The 24,943-nt window shown below is 34.0% G+C and overlaps 1 protein-coding gene across 6 annotated transcripts; it reads right to left on the bottom strand.

The window, feature by feature from the left end:
• Positions 1–500: 500 nt before the first annotated feature.
• On the bottom strand, positions 501–22,955 carry LOC110110058 (mitogen-activated protein kinase 9-like). Of its 6 annotated transcripts, none has more exons than XM_028699186.1 (13): positions 22,501–22,955; positions 21,232–21,640; positions 20,980–21,107; positions 20,752–20,811; positions 11,363–11,512; positions 7,739–7,894; positions 7,493–7,630; positions 7,026–7,099; positions 6,691–6,792; positions 6,350–6,599; positions 2,559–2,623; positions 1,573–1,682; positions 501–795 (listed from the first exon to the last, which is right to left on the bottom strand). In XM_028699186.1, the coding sequence occupies exons 1-11, from the start codon at positions 22,738–22,740 to the stop codon at positions 2,567–2,569; spliced, it is 1,764 nt and encodes a 587-aa protein (XP_028555019.1). In that variant the 5' UTR covers positions 22,741–22,955; the 3' UTR covers positions 501–795; positions 1,573–1,682; positions 2,559–2,566. The 6 variants fall into 6 exon arrangements, with proteins under 6 accessions (XP_028555019.1, XP_020697016.1, XP_020697015.1 ...); XM_020841357.2 differs by having other exon boundaries at positions 501–787; XM_020841356.2 differs by having other exon boundaries at positions 2,559–2,633; positions 22,501–22,954.
• Between the last annotated feature and the right edge of the window lie 1,988 nt (positions 22,956–24,943).

The raw sequence follows: 24,943 nt of genomic DNA, 5'->3' as shown, positions 1-24,943 counted from the left end.
GAATTGTCCGAATATATGAGTGCACACATTGTATATAAATTTATACTGTGTATCAACTTTTTACACACTATTTAGCCTCCACCATTTAGCTTTTCTCTTTCAAAAATAAAGAATAAAATGTACAACCGTTACGATGATTTAGTCATTTATGATGATTGTTTTATTTCTTTTACCTGCTATGCCATTTTATAAAATTTTACTTAATGCTTGATATAAAAGAGAATTTATACTAATTTTTTAAAATAGATAAAGCATGCAAGAAAAACCATCAGAATTTTATATCACACTCATTTTAAAATAAATCCAACTTTAAATTCATTTCGATTAACAATTTGATTATAATATTTTGAACCACTAGATAGGCTTTATTTGTGACAGCTTTCTTAAAATAAAATTTTAATACAAAAATTTATAACTTAAAAAAAATTATAAAAAAAAATTATTAAAAAAAATATTAAGAAAATTATATCATAACATAACAAAATCAGCAAATATTGTAATTAGAAATAAAAGTTAATGCCATTTAGATTAGGACAGATCTATGAAAGAAATCGCTTTCTGCAAAATAATTGCAGATATTGGTGCTCCCAAAATCAAATTATACACTACTTGAAAATGATTAGTAAAAACAAAAAATGATCCGTCAGTTCTGTATGATCATAACGAGTACTGTTAAGTGTTAGAATTTCAGAAACTTCAGTCTTCAGAACAGAATACGAGAAATCTCGGCAAGAATGCCCAATTGCGAGTCCATTCAGATAGTTTGAAACAGTTGGTTCCTGCAAATCTGTAACGCTAACTAAAGGATCAGTGTTCAGGACAGTAATTTCTGAAAAATCAAAGAGTTTAAAGTTGTGTTTGGAACAAATTTCTAACAAAATTTATTTTAAGAAGCAGTAAAAAAATCATTCCAAACGAAAGAAAGTTATTTTAAACAATAATTTTGGGGCTCAGCAGTTTCTAACAAAATTCAACAATATAAAGGGCTTGTGAACTAAAAATTATATAAATTTAGAACTGCAATCAATCAAATGATAGAATCTAAATAATTAATCATTTTTAGAAAAATTCAAGCAATTAAATGGGCCCTTAGAATATAAGTGAGGATTTTTACTGGCTGCAATGACACCAATCTTTTTATAATTGCTGATATACCACACTACACATCCAACTCTTTCTAATTAACTGTTAAAATAATTTCAAATAAATATGAGTTAGAAGTGGCGTCAGAATTAATCATAAGAAAATATTTATGCATGCTAAGGCTTGCTCTTTTTATTAACATTACATCTATTATTAATTTACTAATGTTTTACAAGATTAGCTTTGCATAATTAATTTTTAATATTTCAATTTTGTGATTAGTTTTGAGTATGCTTCCAGTAAAAATAACTCTAATTTTATCCATTAAGACTGATTTATCTTTTGATCAAAAGTGGGAGGAAAAGACGTTATAATTTTCACATAAAAATTATTATTTCTAAAAGCAGTCTATGGAAAATAATCTGTAAGGCTTACATCAACAAAGTAGGGTGGCACATTTGTAAGAATAAAAAGGAGAGAGCAACATACCAGTAGTAAGAAATTGGATGATATGCTAGCAAATATGAAAGTTTGTAGTGGTGTATATCAGTAAAATCCCCATAAAAATGATGGTGCAATCCAAAACTTCTACTGAATCACTGCAGAAATGAAACCAGATTAAATGATTGATAATCTCTAGTGAATAAGGCAAAAGTACAATAGCAAGTTCTTAATGATGCATAATCGCAATGTTTATAATCGAAAACTCCATACAATCAGCATAATAAATTAGGGGTGTCAAAAAATGTCTCAACTCGCCAATCCGACATGAAAAATCCGGATTGGGTTTGACCCATTTAATAATGGGTTGGATTCAGGTCATGCATTTCAACTCATTGGACCTGTCCACACGGGACTCATCCGCGGAAACAGAGGCGGAAGTTTTTCTACCTCTATGTGCTGCCGACAGAACCGCGGGATGCCATAGAGCAGATTAGGAAGGATTTTTCAGGGATTTGGGAGGGAAATTTGAATGTAGGGACTGTTTAGGGATTTCCTTTTGATTTGTATGAATTAAATACTTTGTTTTCCTAGGGTTAGGACATCTTGAATTTGGCTGAAATTTGAGATTTCTTATATTTAGGTTTTCTTTTGGGCTCTACGACGTCTAGAGATTTGGGAGAGATCGATCCTCCTCTCGAACAGATGATCAATTGTATCTTGCTATTTTCCGTTTCCCTTTCATCAAATAATACAAATTATCTACTGTTTTCATGTTTTTTTGAGGATTTTTGTGTAGAAGCTCGTTGTTTTCCGAAGATTGATAGGAAATACTTGAGATCTACAAGTACTTGCTATCACTCAGCTATTCGGTTAGCTGCTCCATTACTTTTGCAATATTTCTGTAACTGTTTTCTTTTACACCGTTTGATATCTGTTGTATACATCAGCATCGTTAGTTCTTAACTAATTTCTCTATATACATTCGCCTTGTTAGTCTTCGGTGGTAATGAAGATGAACAGTAACAGCTTACCTCTCCTTTCAAGCTTTATCAATTCTCTGTTTTCCTTTGTTTGAGTTCTTCACAGGTTGCTGCTGCTGCAAATAGCTTCAACAAATTCTAGATAGGTCAATTTTCGTATAAGAAAATTTTTGGGAAGCAAATCAGTCAACTTCTGAAAAATTCAGTCCATGTTGCTCAACATTCAGTCCCTAGATTTGAATGAAGGGATCAAACCTCAAGCTCATGAGCACTTTTAAATCCATAGTCAAACTACAGTATGAAGATATTACACATTTGACATGTCATATGTTTTATGCATTACATAACAACTTTAGAAATCTTTTTCGATGGGTCATTCCTAAAACTTTTGATGACACAAAGGAGTTTTTAGCAAGTGTGATGACTTGTTGGTGACCCCTTCTCAGGACTATAGATCGGGTCAACTAGCCCAAGGTTTAAAATTGCGTAACTAAGCCTCGAGGCGGTTTTTGTCCGTGAGGCGAGGCGTAAGCCTCGAGGCGTAAGCCTCACGAACACAGAATTGCGTAAATAAAAAATTAAGGTTTTTAGCAGGAAAATAATAGCAATATTGTACCTTACAATAAAAACATCTAAATGATATATGAAAATAGTGGAAAATAAGAAAGTAGATGCAATAAAATCATGTCCCAAAGTTTATGGGGACATCAGATCATCATGGAGAGTTTATCAGAGACGCGGCCGTCGATCTACGGCCACGATCGAGTCTTTATATTTTTGAGTCGTTGATGTATTTTATTTTCATGTAGCTTGTTATTTGCTTATGTGGCATTTATGAGTCGTTGTATTTTTATTTTATTTTATTTAGTTGCTTATGTGTTTTCTTTCCCGTTGTACCCCTCTTATGGGAGTTATCGTATGTGAGCCCAAAGGGCGTTTGTGTCTTTTGTTTCGAGACATGTTGTAGGAGGCTATTTAAAGCCCCATTTTATTCTATTATGGCTAATGAATGAACGAATGAATGATTTTTGAGAATTTTGTTTTCTTGCTTGCTTGGAGCATTGTGAGAACTTGTGTGTTCTAGTGGAGAGAGCTTCCTTGGAGAGGAAGGAGATGGCGCAATACCCACCAACTTAGATAGAGGCGTACGCCTCACCAGGAATTGCGCAATTGCGCCTCTGAGGCGCGCCTCAGTTCCAGTGAGGCGTACGCCTCTTAAAGACTTGGAATTGCGTAGGTTATGAGGCGTTTTTTAGAGGAATTGCGCAAAGGCGCGCCTCTAATTGCGCAATTTTAAACAGAGAACTAGCCCAAGGCTATGCTCTCTCCGGTGTTGTAACATGGAAATGAAGGGTTGTGACACTAAATAAGAGTCAGAACTCATATGAATAATCTGATAATATGAAGCCTAATATAATTCCTATGCCAATTAACCAAAACTAATATAGATTTACTTTTAAATTTTTTGTTTGTTGATCTATAAATTCATAAGAATAATATTATTAAGCATAAAAACTACAACAAAATATTCATAGACTTATTCATGGAAACAGTTGAACTTTAAAATTTATTTATCTAGTTGAATGCAAAGATAGATAATCATATTTAAACAATTAAGATTTTTTTTTTCACAATGAGCTTTCCATCCATATAATATACATCTATTATTTGAATCTAATTTATCTTTATGAATTTCCAATTAGAAAAGAAAATTTGCTGAAACTTACAATATTCATTTGAATTTTTCTAAATTCTCCCTCTAGCAAAATTATCAAAAATCTACCAACTAGAAATGATGCGGACATCGGTACGAAGATTTGGCGCATCTATCACAGGAGGTGTCGTAAATCAACAGCTATTATTTAAATTTTCATTTATGAATTATTTACTGAATTTTAGCTCTTGTTTTATATATTTTATGTTTTACCCCTAGGTTAGTTTATGTGAGCGTTGTGGCCCAAGGGACATTTTTTGTAATTTTGGATTTTCTCATGTTGTGGCCTATATATAGGACCTTAAGCTATTATAATAGGGGATGAAGATTTGATATTAAAAATTTTGTGTCCACACTTGTGTTCTTTTTGAGAGAGGACGAGAGTGAGACTCCTATGGGAAGGAATCGGAGTTGTCACCAGCCGCAGGATGGGTCCGGACTCGTGATTTGAAGTCCCTTGGAGAAGAGCAAAGCATCACCCGTTAGTTTTCGGAAGAGTCCGAGACTCGGGGTTTCTATTTTATCATGTATCTTTCATTTTTATCTTCTATCGTTTGTTTCGATCTTTGTTTTCGTTTTATCTCTTCTTTAATTATTTTTTCCATCCTCTTCCTCCTCCCCATCTTCGTTTGGCCACCAGATTCACCTCCACCCGAAATCCCCCCCATACCTGAACCCATGCCGCCGGCTCCACCCCATTAGCCGCCGGCCGAACCTTCCTCTCCACCCCCTTTTGGATTTCCTAATTTTGGTTGGGTTAACTTAGGGATTAATTTGAATTTGAAAATATTCAAATTCAAATTTCAAATTCATTCCTAATTTGGTTCATCTATTTTAGGAAAGTACTTAATTTAAATCAATTTATTTGAATTTTAAATTCAAATTGGATTTATTTCATTACTTTCCTAACTCATTAAACCAAATTATGAAGCCTTGAATACTCATATTAAATCCCTTTCCCTCACCATGCCGCCGGCCCCTTGGTGGTCCCCTCTCCTTTAATGTTTCATTAAGGGATTTGATTGCATGCTATTTGAATTTCAAATTCAAAGTTCAAATTTGCATTATGAATTAAATGTCATGAATTCCTTCTTAATTTGAATCCATTACTGAATTCTAAATTCAATTGAATTTTAAATTCAAAATCTGAGAACATTAAATCACCTCATTAACTCCTCTTGTTTGGCCGAATTTTCCTCAAGGCATCTAGGGAAAGATTTGAAACTCCTCCTGCTGAGGGAAAGGAAATTAATTTCCTCCTTCCTACCAGCCGTGATATTCAAAGCCCAAGCCATTAATTGTTTCCCTGGGCTGAGAGTGAATAGGAAATAAATTCTCTAAGTCATTAATTTCCTATTCTATTTCCCTAATTCTCTCCCCATCCCGTCAACCTCCTTACAGGTTTTCTTAATTGGAGTTTAGGAAATAATCAAATTCCCCACTTGCTTCACAATCCCGCCAGCCCCCTCTCTCTCCCACCCGTCTCCCTCCTCTTTCCCTAAAAGCTCCTCTCTCTCACGGCAGAGCCTTGCTGGACTAAAGGCTAAAATTCCTCCCATAATTCTTTCTTCCCAGCACCTGAAGTTGGAATGCTTTTCTGAATCCTGAGAACAAATCTGAAAATTTCAGATTTCCTGAACGAAATTTCTTTCAGATTTTTGGGATGATTTGCTCTTCAAGACCATTACGACTCAATCCTCCTAACCGCTCTACATCAAGAAAGTTCATAAAAATTGTAATTTCCACAACAAGCATCATATCTCAAGACACTACCATTCTTTATATGCATGATTTACATAAACTCATTGAAATCGGAACTTCACTCGAAATTCATCCAATTCCGAGTTGATTTCAAGCCTATGAGGGTTTGCTCCAATCTCCGAATAAACTCATACGATGCAATACTATGCATAATAATTATATACATATCATAATAAAAATAAATCTATAAACCCTAAATTTAGACATACAATTCTATGTTACTTATTAGAGGATTTTTTATATTTATTTTCTATTAAAAAACAAATATTAAGCAAATGTTAAAACATGTTCTAGCATTTCACCAAAATGGATGAATTTCCTATAAATGTGTCAAAACTAAATAAGAAGGTAATATCTACAAACTTACTTTAGCATCCGTTCGTCCTTCCACTTTTACACATTGGGAAGCACTGATGCTAGCACTCTTCAGCAAGCTACGCGCACTATAATTCGATCTGTTTTGCACGTTTTCTTCAACCACAAAATCCTCGGAGGCATTACCCTGCAGAGATTTGGAAGGGCTATCATTTTTTGAATTAACAGCCCCAGCAACACTTAGCCTTTCAGGATCATTCTCTGTATCAGCCTTTTCTTCTTTAGTCGGTAAAACCCTTTCCCTGAAAAAAAAATGCAGATCAATACGTTATTAAGTGCTAAGTTGATGAACAATGTGACACTACTCTTCGATTGGAACTCTTGATTTTTTACCTGGGCAAAGAAGTATTCTGCCGCAAAACTGGAGTAGCTCTTTCTCCCTTCCCAGGATGCTCTTCAAAATGAGCAAATTGTCTCTTAAAGCGATCCACTCCACTGTAAAACTAGATATGATGAGCATATCAACATTTCCTTGTAAAACAACTATGAAGTTTTTCTGGTTCAAAATTACTAAGAACACTGCAAAATATAATATTTATGAGCAATAAAAGACTAGCTGGTTGAGTAATTTTACTAGAAGAAAAGGTCTGCGTTAAATTACATATCCAAAACTAACTAAAAAGCCCTTGTCATCTTAAATAACGATACAGACAGATAAATGATGTTACCTTGGATACATAAAGCTGGTCTGCTCTCCTCCACGAATATATTCTTTAAGCATTTGAGGATGATACTCTAAAATCTGTTAGCATTAATCGAAATTCATCAATAAGAAATGTACAGTGATTAAGAGCAGGGGCGGAACCAGCTTCAATTTTGAGGGGGGGCAAGTACAATACATAAGTTATTTAAAAAAATTAAGCAAGAAAAATAAAGAAAAAAAGTGTAATTAAATTGTCATGAAAAACACGAAATAAAATATTAGAACTAAATTTGAAGAAATATATAGACATTTTATGACAAGTTAGGACAAAAGAGTTTTTTAGGGGGGGCAAAAATCATTTTTTAGGAGGGGGCTATAAATTTTTTTTTTTTGAGGGGGGCCAATTGCCCCCCCCTAAGCCTTAAGTGGTTCCGCCACTGATTAAGAGTATAGTTGTTATAATAAAGCATAACCACTCTCCTAGACATTTACCTCTCGATAGATTAATTCTCGAACATCTTCTTTTGTAAGTTTCCTCCTTTCAAATTCAAATTCAAGTTTTGAAATTGGTTGGGTTGAAGGTTCCCGGTCTACATTTGCCAGTCCATAGAAGTATGGATCTAATAGAGCCTGCATGAAAGAATATCAAGTATCACATTATACCAACTACAACCATATATTTGCTTAATAAAGGACTTGATTTCACATTTGAACCATTTTAAATTTGAAGTTCATCACCTCTTCAGCAGTAGGACGATCTTTAGGATCAAAAGCAAGTAAACGTTTAAGTAAACAAAGCGCCAAAGGATTTGCATCGCGAAACTTCTGTGAGAAGGGAACTGGGAATTTTTTGCGCATGCTACTAAGATATCTTTTAGCCTTTTCATTTCGAATCTGCATATATCACAAAAGAAAAAGATATAATAAAATCAGAGTTAATAACAAGCCTAAGAGAGCATGCAGTTAACTTGCAACTTTGGTCCCTTCACACTTGCCCCGCGTAAATTGAGGTATTTATATCTAATCCTTCCTAAATTGAGGTATTTATAAAACACAATGTTACCTCAATTTAATTAACTCCTACCAATTAATTTACTTTTAACTACTAATTAAATGCAATCTTCTATTATGGATTCACTAACGCACTCCCAACTAGCTATTAATACAAAGCAAGGCAACAAAAGAGAAGAAAAAGGAAAAAGGGACTAAAAGAGGAACCTAAGACCTAAGAGTAGAGGGAGAGAAAGGAGAATTCAAATTTAAACCTAAAATTATTCAAAAAGAGATAATTTATCCAAAATCATAATTATATGAGAACAAATCGTAAAATATCCAAAATATATATAAACCTAATTAACCATGCTTTATCAATTTCCTTGGATTTCAAAGAAATATACTATAGAGGGTTAAAATATTGCTTGAGGAATAACTGAAGATCGTCAATTGTACTACAGAGTTGGCAACATCCATCCTAAAGAAAAATAGATGAATGTGAAGTCCATCTCAGAGAAGAGATGACAAAGGGAAATTCTATCCCAATGAGAAAGAGATGAAAGGAAAGAACATTACTAAATCAACAATATTAGTATACTGCTCTTTCATAAATCTTCGAGAACAAAATCAAAATTTTGAAATGATATCTCCAAAAGTTTTGAATTCTTCCTATAAAATGCTGGACTGATCCATTCTAAATAAAATACTAACTAATTGAACATCCTTTTTTTTACCATGGGGTTTGGAGCTAGATTGGGCTAAATTGGGTTGTGCACTGGGTTAAGGTAATGCAGTTAGCGAATTTGATTGCAACAAACTCAAAAATAGATAGTAGAATGTTCGAGTTAAGCAAAAATTGAGACTGGCAATGTAGAGTGTGCAAGAGAGGCCATTGAGCAATCGTGAATGTGTGGGCAAGGACACAAGCATAATTGAGTGCGATGAGATTGCTTAATAGGAGGTAGTTCTAGCATCAAGTGCATGGGAGAGCAAAACAATGAGGTCAGTGCAAAAGTTGACGGCAATGAAGATGGGGATGCAAAATAATTCATCGGTGGTGGAATCAACTTTGACAATGAGGTGATCTAGTCAACAAGCCTAGTGTTGCTGTAAAGTAGGGGAAGTAGACGATGTTTGTAAGTTAAAGAGAGCTAAGATTTATGGCCAACAGATTCATTAAAATCACATTTGCCATTTCCCCCTAACTGCAATCGTATGTTTGGCATGCAATGGAGATCTCAAGTGAAGAGTTGCATATATAGATTTATGAGAGATAAGTAGATGGAAGAAAGGATGAAGAGGAGGGCTCCCGGTACTAAGTCGTAAATGAACTGAAACGTTTCCGATCTACATGAGTGACAGCAATTTAGAGTTAAATTTTGTCGCATAAGAAATGCAATTAATGAGAAAGTTGAGCGCAATAGTTAACCAGAGTTCTTTCTAGATGAATCTTGTTGGATTGTTTGTATGACAATGCAACGAGAAGGTGGAGTTGGTGAGTGATGTTGTGGTCGGCACAGAATGCAGAGAAGTTGGGGTAAAGGGCGTCAATGTGTCCAACTGGTGGCTGGATGCAATGGATGCAAGTAGTTCAGGAATGTGTCAGGGGCAAGCACAATTGCAATTGTGATTTTGTGGATGAGATGCAATTGCTACTATTGTAGAAGTAAGAACAATAACTCAATAGAAGTTTTAGTTATGATACTAGTTCATCCAAAACAACGTTATAAGAGGAAGGAGAAAAAGGAAAAAAAGTATTCCTGAGAAGAGAAAGAAAGGAAAGAGAGAGAGAGAAAGATCAAAGAGGTAGAAAAAGCAAAAAGAAAGGGGATAAGTCAGTTGAGTAAAATCTATTTCTAAAGAGAGAAGGCAGTTGAGTAAAACTCAAATATCTTTACCCAATTCATTGATTCTAAAATCCATGACTAGACTTCTTTATTTATAGAAATAGATTTACAAGATAAGTCAATTATAAAATCAAAATAAACCTTATGCAAACTAATTCAAATTTAAACTTGAAATCCAAAATGGATAATTCATCCAAGATCCTAAATAAAACTAACATAAATACTTAAATACCAAAAAAGTTAAGCCTAGTTTATTAAACTGCATAAAATACGATATCAACTATCAACTTCTATCTTTATTAAATAAATTGATTTAATAATGTGTTTTTGAGCTACAATGATGCAAATGTCAAAGTTTATAATCATCGAATAATACATAACATATACCATATTCTTTTGTCAAATTCTTTTTTTTTTTTAATAAAGGAATATATTGATGTTGTAACATGTATACCTTTTGTTCAAAATAGACCTACTAGAGTATTATTATGTTAGGTAAAAGAATTAAAAAAATGCCTAACTTTCGCCAGGCCCACATGTTAAATCACCAAACTATTATTAAACAAGGAATAATTTGATAAACTAAAAATGTAAACATAATAAGAAACCTAACAAAGCTCATTTTCTATACAAGCATGAGATTCTCTTCTTCTTCATGGTGCTCTAGGAAGCTTAATCCATTCTTTTTGTGCTTCTACTTATAGGATGGAAACACCTTATTTATAAAATCTATGAATATGACTGGGCCCTTCGAAATCAAAATGATATTGCGAGGAACTTACAGTGACTATCTCATGCCATGAAAATTTTCTTTTACATTTCTTGCTCCTTGACTGTTTATGGTAATTTGATATTAGGTCAACGATTCATTAAAATATATGATCGCAAGACTGCCGTTCAGCTCAAGAAAAATCAAGATATGGTGCATGAGTTGGTGTATGAAAGAATTATGAGCATTAAAAGGATTCTCACTGGTTCTTACAAATCAGGAGAGAATGCTTCAAAAGGTGGAATGACATAGTGACTAAGCATCATCTAGAGATTTCACCATCATTTAACAACTTCATATTACTGGTTTGAATGTTATCAGCATTTTAGGTCAGATATGTACCTTGGTCTACTTAGTGAGAAAGTCATATTAACATGATCGAAGGATCTTTGTGGATAGTTTGTAGGTTGTTTCATCCAAAAGACCACATTGGCCTAGCGTCGAAGCTTGCCAATAGAGCTAATTTCAAGTTGAAGAGGGCTTGATCGATTAAAAAAATTTTCTTTTAAATCGTGCAGCTTTAATTTACTGTGATCCACAATAACTTGAAGGCCTCTGTGAACCATCATTAATGTCCTTAGAATGAAAATTAAAGGAACATAATATAGGTTATAACATATATGCAAGGTGTAATGTAATTCAAAGGAACTTAATAGATGCAAATTTTTTGGAACAGCTTCATCAAAGTTATATAAGAGAAAAATATAATCATACACAAAATAACAAAAACTATCTTTTTGGATATGAGGTAACCTTCGCCAAGGATTCAGGAGCGGGAGTGCCAAGTAAATCAGTCATGAGGTCTAATTGATGAACCACATTCTTTCCAGGAAATAGCGGTTTTCCTGATAGCATTTCCGCAAATATGCATCCTATACTCCAAATATCAATAGCTGGGGTATACTGTAACATGCAAATGTAACAAATTAGCCTGGATTTTACTTGTAGGAAATCAACCTTGTCTGACATAAGTATAAGACTTACGTTAGGTTATGAGTAGTAAACTTATCAAGAAAATATAATTAAGCATTGAAAATGATATTAAAGCATGGGAACATTATGGTCTTACTGATGTTTAATTATTGCATGAATGACTACTTACCTTCAAACCAACAGTAAGATATTTTGATTATAAATATATAAAAAATTCATCAGCATAGCATGGAGTAAATTTTAAGAATCCTCGTCCTTCATTAATCTTATTGTGTATTGAATGAGCTATCAAATCTATCTACATGATCATCTTGTGCAATTTCTATCCATACTATTTTTTGTCTACTTTTGTATTTATAATCATTCAGCGTTAATTTCCAAGAATAGAATCACAAAAAAAACCTAAAAAAGCTCATGCAACATCCTCACTTAATTATGTATACCAATAAAAAATCCTACACAAACAAAAGTGCATGACACTCCCCATTTTCATTGCAAAGCACAAAAAAGTGGGCCACAAAATGCTTTTTTGTGTAGATTGGTTTGGGGTGTGTTGCACTACTCTTAATTTAATCTAAAACCCTTATGTGTGCACTTTCTACCCTATATTGTACATGTCTAGACTATTTAAGTCTATTTTTCACTATTTTGCATTAAGCTAATAATATTCCAACCATCCCTTTAACATAAGCACTTCTCAAGCTCGACTTTATAATTTTTCATATATTCATCTTAACATCTTTTTATCATGTTTTACATCACTAAAAGTAACATTTTTATATTCTAATACTATTATTCATAAAACATAGCCAATCTAATAGTACTTTTAAAAAATAAATTATATTCCCATGATATCTTATGATATTATAATAATCATAAGACACTTTATTTTAACCATCCAACTTGAATACTAAAAGTTATATCCTCATCTATATATCACTCTTCTGTGTAAGACCAAAAAAACTTAAACCAATAACATATAGGTATCATTTAATCTTCTAGTAATATAGATTAATAGTTGTTGATATCACCCACCAAATTTGCCGAATATCTTTAAAACCTTTGAGTCACTTTTTTCCTTAAAGCACACCAAATTAACTCCTTGGTTTTCGATTATAATTCGTCTCAAGATTTATAAAAGCCATAGGAGAGTCAATTTTTGCTATATATTTTCTTTAATAGTCATAACAAAGCAAAAGCTTCAATTAAGATTCTTCTTGGCACAAAACCAAATTGACTATTCGTTGTTAACAAAAATTTTTAAGAATATTTTTCCATCACTTCGTCCCATAATGCTATAGAATATTCTCCTCAAGATCAATAAAGTCATAAGGGGATTATTTTTTATTATATATTTGTCCTTTAATTATCATAATAAAACAAATATTTCAACCAAGATTCTTCTTGGAACAAAAACAAATTGATTCTTCATTGTGACATAATTTTTTTAGTTTAATCCCTCAATAATTACCACAATTATAATGTCCCTAAATCTGAAATATTGCTATCAAGATGCTTCCTCTCCAATCATTAATCTTCCTCTTAGCTTAAAAAAAATCATTTGATTTTTTAACCAACAACAACAACATCAAGCATTTGTCCCACTAAGTGGGGTCAGCTACATGAATCCTTTTTGTCCATTGTGTCTTATTAAAAGTCAAATTCTCATTTAAATCTAATAAAGAAAGATCCTGTCTAATATTTTCTAACCAAGTCTTCTTAGGTCTACCACTAGCTTTTTTAACATAAGTCAAATCTAATACCTCTAATCTCCTAACCAGGTCATCGGAAGGTCACCGTTTTACGTGACCAAACCATCTAAGGCGACTGTCTCTAATCTTATCTTCCACTGGAGCTACTCTAACATTTTCACATATATGCTCATTTTGTATCCTATCTCTAAGGGTAAAGTCACTCATTCACCTGAGCATCCTCATCTCTGCAACACTTAATTTAGTATAATGCTTCTCTTTAAAATGTCCAACATTTGGCACCATAAAGCATTGCAGGTCTCATCACCATCTTATAGAATTTCCCCTTAAGTTTAAGGGGGACTTTTCTATCACATAATAAGCCCGATGCATTCATACACTTCAACCATCCAACTTGAATTTTGCTGATAATATCCCCATCTATTTCACCATCACTCTGAACAATAGATTCAATATATCTAAAATGTGTACTCTTATTAATGACTTGATCGCCCAAAGTCACAATCCCCTCACTAAGTCTATTACTACTAAAATTACACTCCATATATTCCGTTTTAGATCTACTTAAACAAAAAACTTTAGACTCTAAGGTTGACCTCCATACTTTTTAACCAAGCAACTACAATATCACCCATAATTATTTAGACCTCATTGCACTTTTCATCTAGACCTAAATTTATCTCATATAGACCTAGAGCTTTACTTTGATGCATCTCCTTTGAAGCTAACTTCCCATTTCTTGATCATTTTATAATTATCTTATTGTATTATTCATCATGCTCTTTCAAAATAATTTCTTGCTAAAATTTGTCATTTAATAAATTCTCTAAATAGTATTTCCATTTCCAAGATTTCTTAACCATTGAGAACTTATTGTATTTACTTCTAGCGCATCTAACATAAACAAAATATCTAGGGCTCTTACCTCTTGCCTTAATTATTTTATACTTTCATTTTATCTTTCCATAGTACTTAGCCTAGCATATAAATAATAAAAAAATTAATAAATTATAGCTTTCATATTACTTACTACCTCATTATCAGACTTCTAACTTATAATCCTCATTGTCAGACTTCAACTTATAATCATAATAAATCTCACTAGAATTTATTTTTTTATCAATTTTTAAAAGCATGTTTCTTTTTTTTTTTTGTTATAAACTTAAAGAGAAACATGCTTATGAATTGTGAAAAAATATATGTAGAGAAATTATGCTGGAAAAACAACATGTCACTAATTTCACATAAAATGAGACTAGTATCCGTCAATTTTTTGAAGTCCCAAGTAGCCCTCCGATATTTTAGTAGATCAGAAAACAGCGTCATATAAATGCTCTTGGCTGCTTTTATCAAAACTGCGCCTACCACAATATTAGATTGTCTCCTCAAACACAGCAATGCATCGCAGTTGGGACACCTAATTGCACAAATAAGCTGCTAGACCTGCAAGGGTGAAATCCTAAGTCCCAACTCTGATGGCACCCGCACACCCATAAACAAAGGGCATTTCATCTATTTTAAACTGCAGCTGACAATAAAATAGTAGATCTGCAATTAAAAAGGACTTAGTTTCAAGTCGTGTAATTTTTCTTATATGCTACTAATTAACCAATATAAATCCTAGAAAACATGAACATTGTCATGAAAACTATTTGTTAGACCGGTCCAGCCGGTCCACGCGGGATCGGCCCAGGCAGAACCGAGGCGGAGACATCCGCCTCTTTCAGTAGCCGACCGCACCGCAAGCGACAACCAACTGATTTAGGAAGGATTTTTAAGAAAGTTTAGGAGGGAATTTGAATGTAGGGACTGTTTAAGGATTTCCTTTTGATTTGTATGCATTAAATACTTTGTTTTCCTAGGGTTAGGGCATCTTGAATTTGCCTGAAATTTGAGATCTCTTAGATTTAGGTTATCTTTTGGGCTCTAGCGGCGTCTAGAGATTTGGGAGAGATCGATCCTCTCGAATAGAGGATCAATTATATCTTGCTATTTTCTGTTTCCCTTTCATCAAATAATCCAAATTATCTACTATTTTTGTGATTTTGTGTGGATTTTGGTGGAGGATTCTCGCTGTTTTCCGAAGATTGATAGGAAATACTTGAGATCTAAAAAGGTCTCCTATCACTATTGAGGCTAAAAACTACTAAACTAGCCGTGATCAATTGACAAGTTGGTGGACTAATTCGGGCATATTTCAGAATATGATCAGTCCATGCCAAATCATCAGCTGAGCCTAGAATGCCTTAAGTATGACAGCCTTAGTGCAATCAATATGGTATTATGCAAACAACCTAACCATCGAATCTTGCATCGGTCCAAGTGATGAACTTAAATGACAAGCCAAATGGGCCACTCAAAACACAATAAATGGGTAATGCTTCACTTGGTGTACCAAAATTTCTAGCAATATGAACAAATAATAAGCCACCAAAATTATAATTAATCACAAAAGCATTTGTATGACAGTATCTATGATGATAAATGCAATAACTTCAATGTCCATCTGCGTATCCAAAGCATGTTGTATCAGACCAAACATTTTTGTAATAGATAAGCCCAGCTAGACACATTCAGGCTTCAAATATTGAATCTGGACATGACTTTTCGGCAAGATAAGCTTGCCTAGATCCAGGGCCGGATGCCGGTCAGGCCAAGTGGATATGTTGGCCTATGATTATGTTCTATAGGATCAATAAACATGCAGAAAAATGAAAAATAAGAACACAAAGTAGATGAGAAGGGGGTGGAATTTTACACACACGTTAGAAGCAAGGAAATTGTTGGAAGAAGGGAAGCTTCACTGCAGTAAGTACTAAATCGTAATTTGCAAATAGGAAAAGGGTGCGTAGAATCCAAAGACATTTAAAAGCAGGTTGAATAATATGAGCACAAATGCACAATCGACATTATTCTTTGACAAACAACAGAGAAAATCTTTCAAAACTATTCATAACAAGCCATATATGGGTAGTATGCTGGAAGATAATGATTAATGCACAATCATTTTTAAAGTTGCTTAACATCTACTTCCAGTAATTCATGGATATTCACTAAAGAAATTTAACCAAGTCTACTGCTCCAAACCCAATGAAAAATTTAACATTATTTAAATTTAGTTATCAATGAACATCATTTATAATTTCAGAACAATGAAAATCTTGAAAAAAAATCATCAGCTACATTTCAATGAGGCCTCAAACTTGAAACAAAAACAATTTGAGAAATAAGAAATCATTTAAATAAACTTTTTATCAACTTATAAACCTACAATAGTTTAAATTGCTGGTTAATTCATAAGCTAGAGCATAACCTTTTTTATAGAAACCATGCGATATCCCTCCTATCATCGCCACAATACTTTAATAGGACTTCTCAACCCGCAAAAAAATTACCGACGTGCTTGCTTTTAAGCTAAGCAAAGCACAAGAAAGCACACTATTCTCTTCACCAGATGTGACAATGAAACTTCGTGCAAAATGATGTATGCAGAATTACCGTACATGTGAAGTATGCCTATGCAAAAGTCAGAATCTGTAGAGAAAATGATGTATTTAGAATCACCCTACATGTGCAGAGAGTGTGTTCTTCTAAATCAATACCCGTGGTGTTCACATCACAATACGCCAACTTCAACGCTGCTAAAGAACCACTCCACCCTCACATGAAAGAGAGCCTCAAGGCTGTCAAAATGGTATAGCCCATAATCCTGACAGTTAGGACAGATACCTCATGAACTTTGTAAAATCATTATACCATACAAAAGTTTATCTTGTCTGGATAACAAAAGCAAACTCAGCGTGGAGAAATAACTAACCATTATTTACTATTGTACTTATAAAAGCATGTTGAATCAAGTAAACCAATCAGACCTCAGTTAATATTCAAGAACTTAGTACTGTGCCTATATAAGTATTTCAAATCAACCTCATTTTATTGGGAACTAAATCATCCTCCTTTTTAGGTCTCAAAATTACACACTTTAAATCTTGATCATTCAAGGTTATGGATGAATGCTACTGGATAAATACATATTAAATCTTAAGCATTCAAGGTCATGTATGAATGGTACTGAATATATACAGACTAAATCTATATCATTCAAGGTTATAGACCATCATACACTTATGTAAGACATTTGTATTGGAAAATATATGAAACCTATGTAGTAAAAAAAAGAGGAAACAAAATAGAAGATCATCGCCCAATAACATACAAGAACCAATTGATGGCTACATCCTATAATCAATGCTATAGATTCACTTAGCCTTATTGTGAAGAATAAAGAAATATAACCCGAATTTCGCTTGCATAATAAAAGATGCTGCTCTCTCCTTTTATAAGGAAAAAACATAAGGCAGCAAAAAAATTAAATAAATTTCAAAAATAACCTTAATGAAATAATCACAAATATTGGATAGCACTCCCCCTTTCTCCCACGACTAAGTTTGTATAATGTGTTTCCTTCAGAGGACAATAATAAGATTCCATAACAATTTAGACCTCTCTCCTATGCACTCCCCTCCCTCTAGTCGAGGGGGCCAAATGAGGATTGAGCTTAGCACAAATCATTAGTAAATGAATATTTATTAATCTAAAATCCTAAGCTAACGTGCAAGGGCTGCCGCTAATATATTAGAACTATTGTTCATTGTTTCATTTCTGATGTAGGATAATTCAACGCACTCCTAGTTGTATCCTATACCCCTTATATGATCGTCTGCATATGAATGGCCAAGTGCTTGTGTAAGACCATGATACCTTTCTCCTATGCACTCCCTCCCTCTAGTTAGTGCCGAAGCAAAAGGGTATTGAGTTGATCCCAAGTCATTAGTGAATGAATATCTATTAAATTAAAAGAGTAAAATAATACGCAAGGGCCAGTACTACTATTTTAGGATTGTGGTTCTTTATTTCACTCCTATGTGTATCTAAAAATCTGCCCCACACATAATAATCTTATAAGGAATAGAATAAGGAGCTCAAGTTAAGCTTCATACACTAGTAGATGGTTAACTATCAATAAAAGGCCCAAGTGAATTGCAAAATGCCACCATTAGTACATAAATACTCAAATTCATTGTTTCACGTCTACTTTAGGACAATTTAAACAACTCTCATGTACATCACCACAACCTTCCCCTCAAGTGAGTCTTAACTACATCAATCTCCAAGCACAATCAAATGTCCATACACTAAAAGCCTATCCATCCACAAGGAGCCAACAAGAGAGGCATCCTTTCTTAAACTTCAATCATGATAGAAATAGCCAAGAAGGATGGGAGCAATAAATTATAAGAACTATTTGACCATGCATAAATCATTAACTATATGCTATAGCTAGTTATAATGCAATAGTGGATGAAAATCTACTAACCCAAAAGTTTAAATCAATGTGTAATGAGCATCATTAGTATAATATGAATATTCATTCATTTACTTCGGATGAGAGACTTATCAATATAATTAAGCATCTCTCTCTCTCTCTCTCTCTCTCTCTCTCTCTCTCTCTCTCTCTCTCCTCCCCCCTCTCTCTCTCCCCCCAACACATACACAAATACCTTCCTTCCTTATCTCTTTCTCCCACTCTCCACCTTTCCCATTATCTTTCACATTTGATGTCACAACTTGATGCATTGTAGCATTGGCTTATTACTATATCTATGGAAAACAAATAATTATCATGGTTCTTTCTTTTAATTCTTGTAAATGATTGTGTGTATGTGATGTAAAAAGACAAGATGATGGACAATATGTTGTGTGCTTATATTGCACAAGGATTTAGGATTTAATATATCATACATCAAGTGGTCACAACCATATTACACCAAACAAAGAAGTTAAGTTGGGAAGAAGATAAAATATGAAAGCAAGCTAGATGGATGTGACTGCCCATGCCATTGGAGTTTGACTTGCAAGGAAGGATGCTTCAAAGCTTATTTTAATTGGTTCAAGGATGTCCAGGTGCAGACAAAGAGGAGTAAACAAGTCAAAATTCTGCCAAAGCAGCCACTTCACACCAAACTCCTTGAAGGGGCCAGCCCCCTCTTTCCAAAAAAACCAACCCAACCAGCCCTAGAAACAAGGAAAAACTTCCCTCCTTATTTGGAATTCAAAATTTAAATATCAAATCCAGGAAAATTGTGTATAATTATGTTGAAATTTCTATGGAAAATAATAAAAGTATGTTTGAATGAAATTTGGAAGTATTTAGTTTGGTGGCTGAGAGACTCCCTTTGGTGAGGGATTTGAATTTTGCAATTTTACCCTATGAGTTGTCATTAAACTCATTCCCATGTGTCTCCTACATCCTCCTAACTATCAATGGACAAACCCTATATTCTCCTTTAAAACAAAATGGAAAAAAATACCATTTACATGCAATTGGGCCAAACTAGGTCAACATGACCTAGTTTGAATTTTGCCCCAATTTGCCCAACCTAAAATACTTGGAAAATTACAGCAAGTACCAGATCTCATCAATAGGCATCCCTAAAAAATATTCAAGTGATTTCAAGTCCATGGGCCCTCCACCTGCAAACCCTAGTTTCCCAAAGTAGTTCAACATGCACTCAGCCGAGGTGGGGATTTCTTGGCTTGGCCAATCCAACCTCTCCTATACCTATCCACATCTCTCCAAATTTAATCCTAAGGTTCCTAAAGGATACTAAATCACTCTAACTGCAACTACAACCTTTGGAAAAAATTAATTCCTCACAACTAATGTTTTAATCAATTTCAAGGATAAGAAGTTGTTACCCTATTTTTTTTCTCTCTTTGCTCCTAGATCTTCAAGAAAAAGCAAGATAATGTGCATGCAATTGAATATCAAGTTTCTATGCAGCTAGTCATTCGAGGCAAAGATGGATATCTACAATCTTCATTGCCACACTAGTATATCAATCGCTCCAGAGCTAGTGGAAAGATGCTTTGTTTCATCACTTGAGTTCACCAAACAACCATATTCATAAGGATTATGATCAATACTTTTTATCAGTTCATAATTATCATAATTCTTTCACATCTTTCTCTCCCACAAAATCAATAGGAATCAATACATGAATGAACTGAACGAAGCTTGTTCAATTAACTGCTAGCTGAACTAAAAAAAGGCTATCCCAACCAATACTAAACTTAAGCCGAGCAAGATTAACAATTTTATGCCTTCGAACCGAGTTCCACAGATCTCTTGGTGGTTAAGTATCATTCATGTATCCAAATCTCTAGTCTATACTATTTCAACTGACAACTATTATAAATAATCATGGGAAACTCATAAAAATGTAATAAAACATTTGATCAAAATACTCATTTTCAAACATGCAGCATAATAGTACATTGATAGATCCACATAACTTAGAACACACTAAGGAGCACATAATTTTAGAAGAAATTATTTCATGGCAAGAAGGAAGATATACTTACAGGGTTGCACTTTTGAAGCAGTTAAAGATTAATATATATATGGCAAATAAACAAAATTACAAACCAACTTACTTTAGAGAAAAAGGAACCACATAGTTCAGGAGCTCGATACCATCTTGTTGCCACATAGTCCTACATTTCAGGCAAGGGAACAACGCAATTAACAATGTAAGAATGCAAAAGAAGCCTCATACTTTTACTCTCTATTTTATGAGACAGGGAAGAAAAAATTTTATGCAGGCAAACAAATTAACATATGTTTATTAAAGGAAGGGTTTTCATAAAAGAACAGTAACGTACGGTCCAAAATATAGCTGATGGAGCATCAGTGAAAGACGCCCGAGCAAGGCCAAAGTCGCAAATTTTTAACTTGCAGTCCGCATTTGCAAGGATATTTTTAGGCTTCAAATCTCGATGAAATACATTTGCTGGAAAATCAACAATAGGTGGACATGCATATGTCATATTAATGTAACAAAGCAGAATTCTGCATAAACCAACTTGAATGTAAACATGATAAATCAAGTGAATCAATAAACAAAAGGTATTAACCTGAATGAATATACTTAAGGGCACGAAGAAGTTGATATAGGAAAAATTGATGATGTTCCGGAGTAAGATCATCATTCACCTTTAAAACTTGATGGAGATCTGATTCCATTAGCTCAAAAACAACATATATATCTCTAAACTCCCGTCTGGATGGAGGCAGCATGATGTGCTTAATTTCTACAATATCAGGATGCCTAAGCAGTCTCAGAAGCTTGATTTCTCTAAGAATTCGAGTTGCATCAGAAACATGCTCAAATACATCATTGATCTTCTTGATTGCAACCTTCTCTCCAGTGTGGCTGTCCACTGCAGCGCCAACTACACCATAGCTACCCTTCCCAACAACCTCTATAATCTCATATTGGCTTGCTTCACCATACTCGGTAAAGAACTCAGTACCATGCAAATTCTAAAAGTTTTTAAATTTAAAGATTAGACACTGCAAAAGACAAAAGAAAAAGGCCAAATAATTTCCATAAACAATTAAAATAAGCTTTATTCTCTAAATTTTACCACCGCATTCAACCTGAGCCTTACTTCATTACCATAAAAGATCAGTAATTCAGCACATAGCATATCTGCTAAAAAATTCCCTTTCCTAACATAATAAAACAATATCAAATCAACATAACATGGGCATCAATTTACCGAAGTAGTCCGGGAAATAGGAAGGCACTTGAGTGAAAAAAAAAACGATATGATGTAGTTAAGAATAGAATAAGAAAGCAAGTGCCGGTCGGACTCTGTCTTCTTAAGTATAATGGAGTGTTGAAAAGTCTAAGCTCAGTGATTGAATTTACTACGAAACAAGAAAATGCGTTAATTAGGAACTAACAAGCATTTGCGGCAAAAAAATGATCACGATGTCGTACGCAAGAGGGGCAAGAAATTAAAAGCTTAAAAACCATCGTCCGACAACATCAGAGAGAGCCGGCCTACAAAGTCAAAAAACGAATGCTAAATCAACAGCACGGGTGAGGTACTGCGTCTCCGGCTGAGAGCTCTGCCATCCTGAATGCCTGAGCATTCTAAATCCACAAAAAGCAACAAAAAAAAAACAAAGTCCAGAATTCTTCTAAAATCACGGTCGATATGGCGAAATACGGACGCAATATCCCGTTTTGGCTATTCCTACTTGAATAACAGCGAGCGTAAAAAAATTGAACCAAGTACTCCCATGGAAAATAGGAAATAGCACAAAAAATTGATCATTAATCAAAACATAATTGATCATCTAGAAGAAAAAGGAGCACGAATAAGACGGCACACCTTCTTCTGGGGTTCTCCAGCCATTATGGCCGGCCTGGGCAAACGGATGTTCGCAAGAACGGTTAGATCGAAATCCACCACAGCTCCCAGTTGTTCCTCCCTTTTTCCCTCTTCCTCTTCGTATTCGTCTACTTCTTCGACCTCTTCTTCCAGCCCTCGCTCTTGTCTTCGCTCTGCGCTTACGCGGCTACGGGAGAACAACCGGCGAAAGACGTTGAGAAGCTGACTATTCCCCCTCATATACAGAAGGCGTAAGCAACAGAAAGGGGTATCCGATGTCGGATGCGTTGCCTGCCCTCGGCTGCCCGGCCTTCGCGCTTCTCCCGCCACTTCGGTCCCGATATCTCCCGATATCTCCGGCAAGCGACGAATGGACCACTTGCTGTAGCGCAGGCACGTCCTCGACGCATTGGCTCCCACCCTAACACCTATTGACCATACCGCCACCAATACGTAAGGCGGGATGGAGGTAATTACTTTTTAAGTGCTTTGTTTGCTTACCCATATTTTGCTGATCATAAATTATGTGTGTAAATTGCTATCGATGTATGCGGTTTGGCTTCAAATTAAAATATAAAAAAAGAGAATCTTTTTTTTTAATTTTATATGCCGAATTATTTTATTTATATTGGAAACTTGTTTATTTTAAAAAAAAGGTGATTCAATGTTGTGAATTTTGAAACTAATTTGAACTAAAATAGAACCTAGACCAACAACTCACTAGAGCATGCATCCCATGATCGAATTTAATAACCAAATCTATCTAAGGCTTACAAATGAGATCGACGGCATATGGAGATGGGGATTCACAAACTAGAATGACATTGTGAGAGAAGGAAAATAGTTTTGCTTGTTGGAGAAGACAATAATAGAACCAACAACATACAACAAACTCTTGCGAAAGTCATCATAGGTATGATGCGTGTGAAAGAAGATTTGAACCTAATTTGAATCCTATTCAAACAAATGTTTGAATTCAAATCAAATATGTTATCGCCGAACTTGCATAAGTGTTTCATATAAACAAAAGAGAATAATGTGGTTTGAAAAGAATTTTTCAAGTGTTATGTCCTGGAAAATTCGCATTGGAAGAGAGATACAGAGTTTAACGTCATAGGTTTGTGCGAAGATACATCACACAAACAGGTAAAGCGAATGGGTGCAAGAGTCATAAGCGACACCAAAAATTTTACACGGGGGCTAGCTCAGTTAAAATGAATTCACTGGTGTTTGTAGTCGGTTACAAATGGTGCCCTTTTAGGAGGGAAGGCATTGGCTCAATGTATCATATAAAGCATATTGCATAGTGGGGTTGGAAGAATCCAATGATAAGGAATCCATTCACAATTGAACGTTGACTTGTTTATTTGGTTGGTTGGGTTGTATTTGGACAACAATGATCAATGGTGCCACACTCCATGATCTATTTTGGAAAAATTGCATATGTCTGTCATTTAAACTATTTAATTAGAGCTCACAAATGAATAGTGGTAAGAAACATGATTACATCTTTGTCTTATCTAGAGCCTCATAACATGAGATCCTTATCTTTTCCAGAAAATATATAAAACTATGTAATGAGCACATAACCCAACAAGTAACAAAAATCTTATAAATGAAATCAAAGCACGATAAAAAAGAATAATATATTGTAAATCATATAAATAAATATGTGCATCAATGTATATATTGATTATTTATATCAATTTATCTTTCTATAGTTCATCACATCTCAATACATTACATCATCGATTATAGTATCAGTAATAGTCAATAGTATTAATATTAGTATCATGATCAATAATATTAAATAGAGTTAATGACAATAAAAAGTATTAGTGTCAGTTACAATGTCAGTATAATGTTCATATTAGTGTCGGTATCAGTATTCAGATATTTAATAAGTATATTTTATGAATATCTTGCTCTCACACTTATAACTCTCAATTAATCGCTCCTTATTACTCACAATTAATATACTCTTTATAACTCCCCTTTAATCACATGAATCAATCGCCCAAACTTCTTATAACTCTCTTCTCCAGCTCTATATAACTCTCAATAAATAAATCACATGAATCAGTAGGGTGTCACGTGAAGTTATCATATCATGAATTTGATATCATTCGATACTTCATTTAAAATGTAATAAAATTATATCAAATTGTTAAGAATGATCAAATCTATAACATATCTAAACTTGCATGGTAAAATCTTATAAAATTAGAAGATAATATATTTTTGATAGATTTATGAGAGATAAAATCCGTAGAAATCAAAATCATTAAAAAAGGAAGTAAGAAATTTGTCACTTATAATGAATATAACCAAATTGTAACAAGAATGTCTTACAAATATGATCTAAAGTTCTTTCGCTCTCCTCTCTCTCCTTCCTCTCTTTTAATTTCTTCTATGATATCATTCTTCCACGCTAGTTGGTGTG

The sequence above is a fragment of the Dendrobium catenatum genome, unplaced genomic scaffold (genome assembly GCF_001605985.2).
Source record: "Dendrobium catenatum unplaced genomic scaffold, ASM160598v2 fragScaff_scaffold_1220, whole genome shotgun sequence".
Classification (NCBI taxonomy): Eukaryota; Viridiplantae; Streptophyta; class Magnoliopsida; order Asparagales; family Orchidaceae; genus Dendrobium; species Dendrobium catenatum.
Note: the sequence above shows the minus strand (reverse complement) of the source record. Positions and strands in the feature narration are given on the sequence as shown.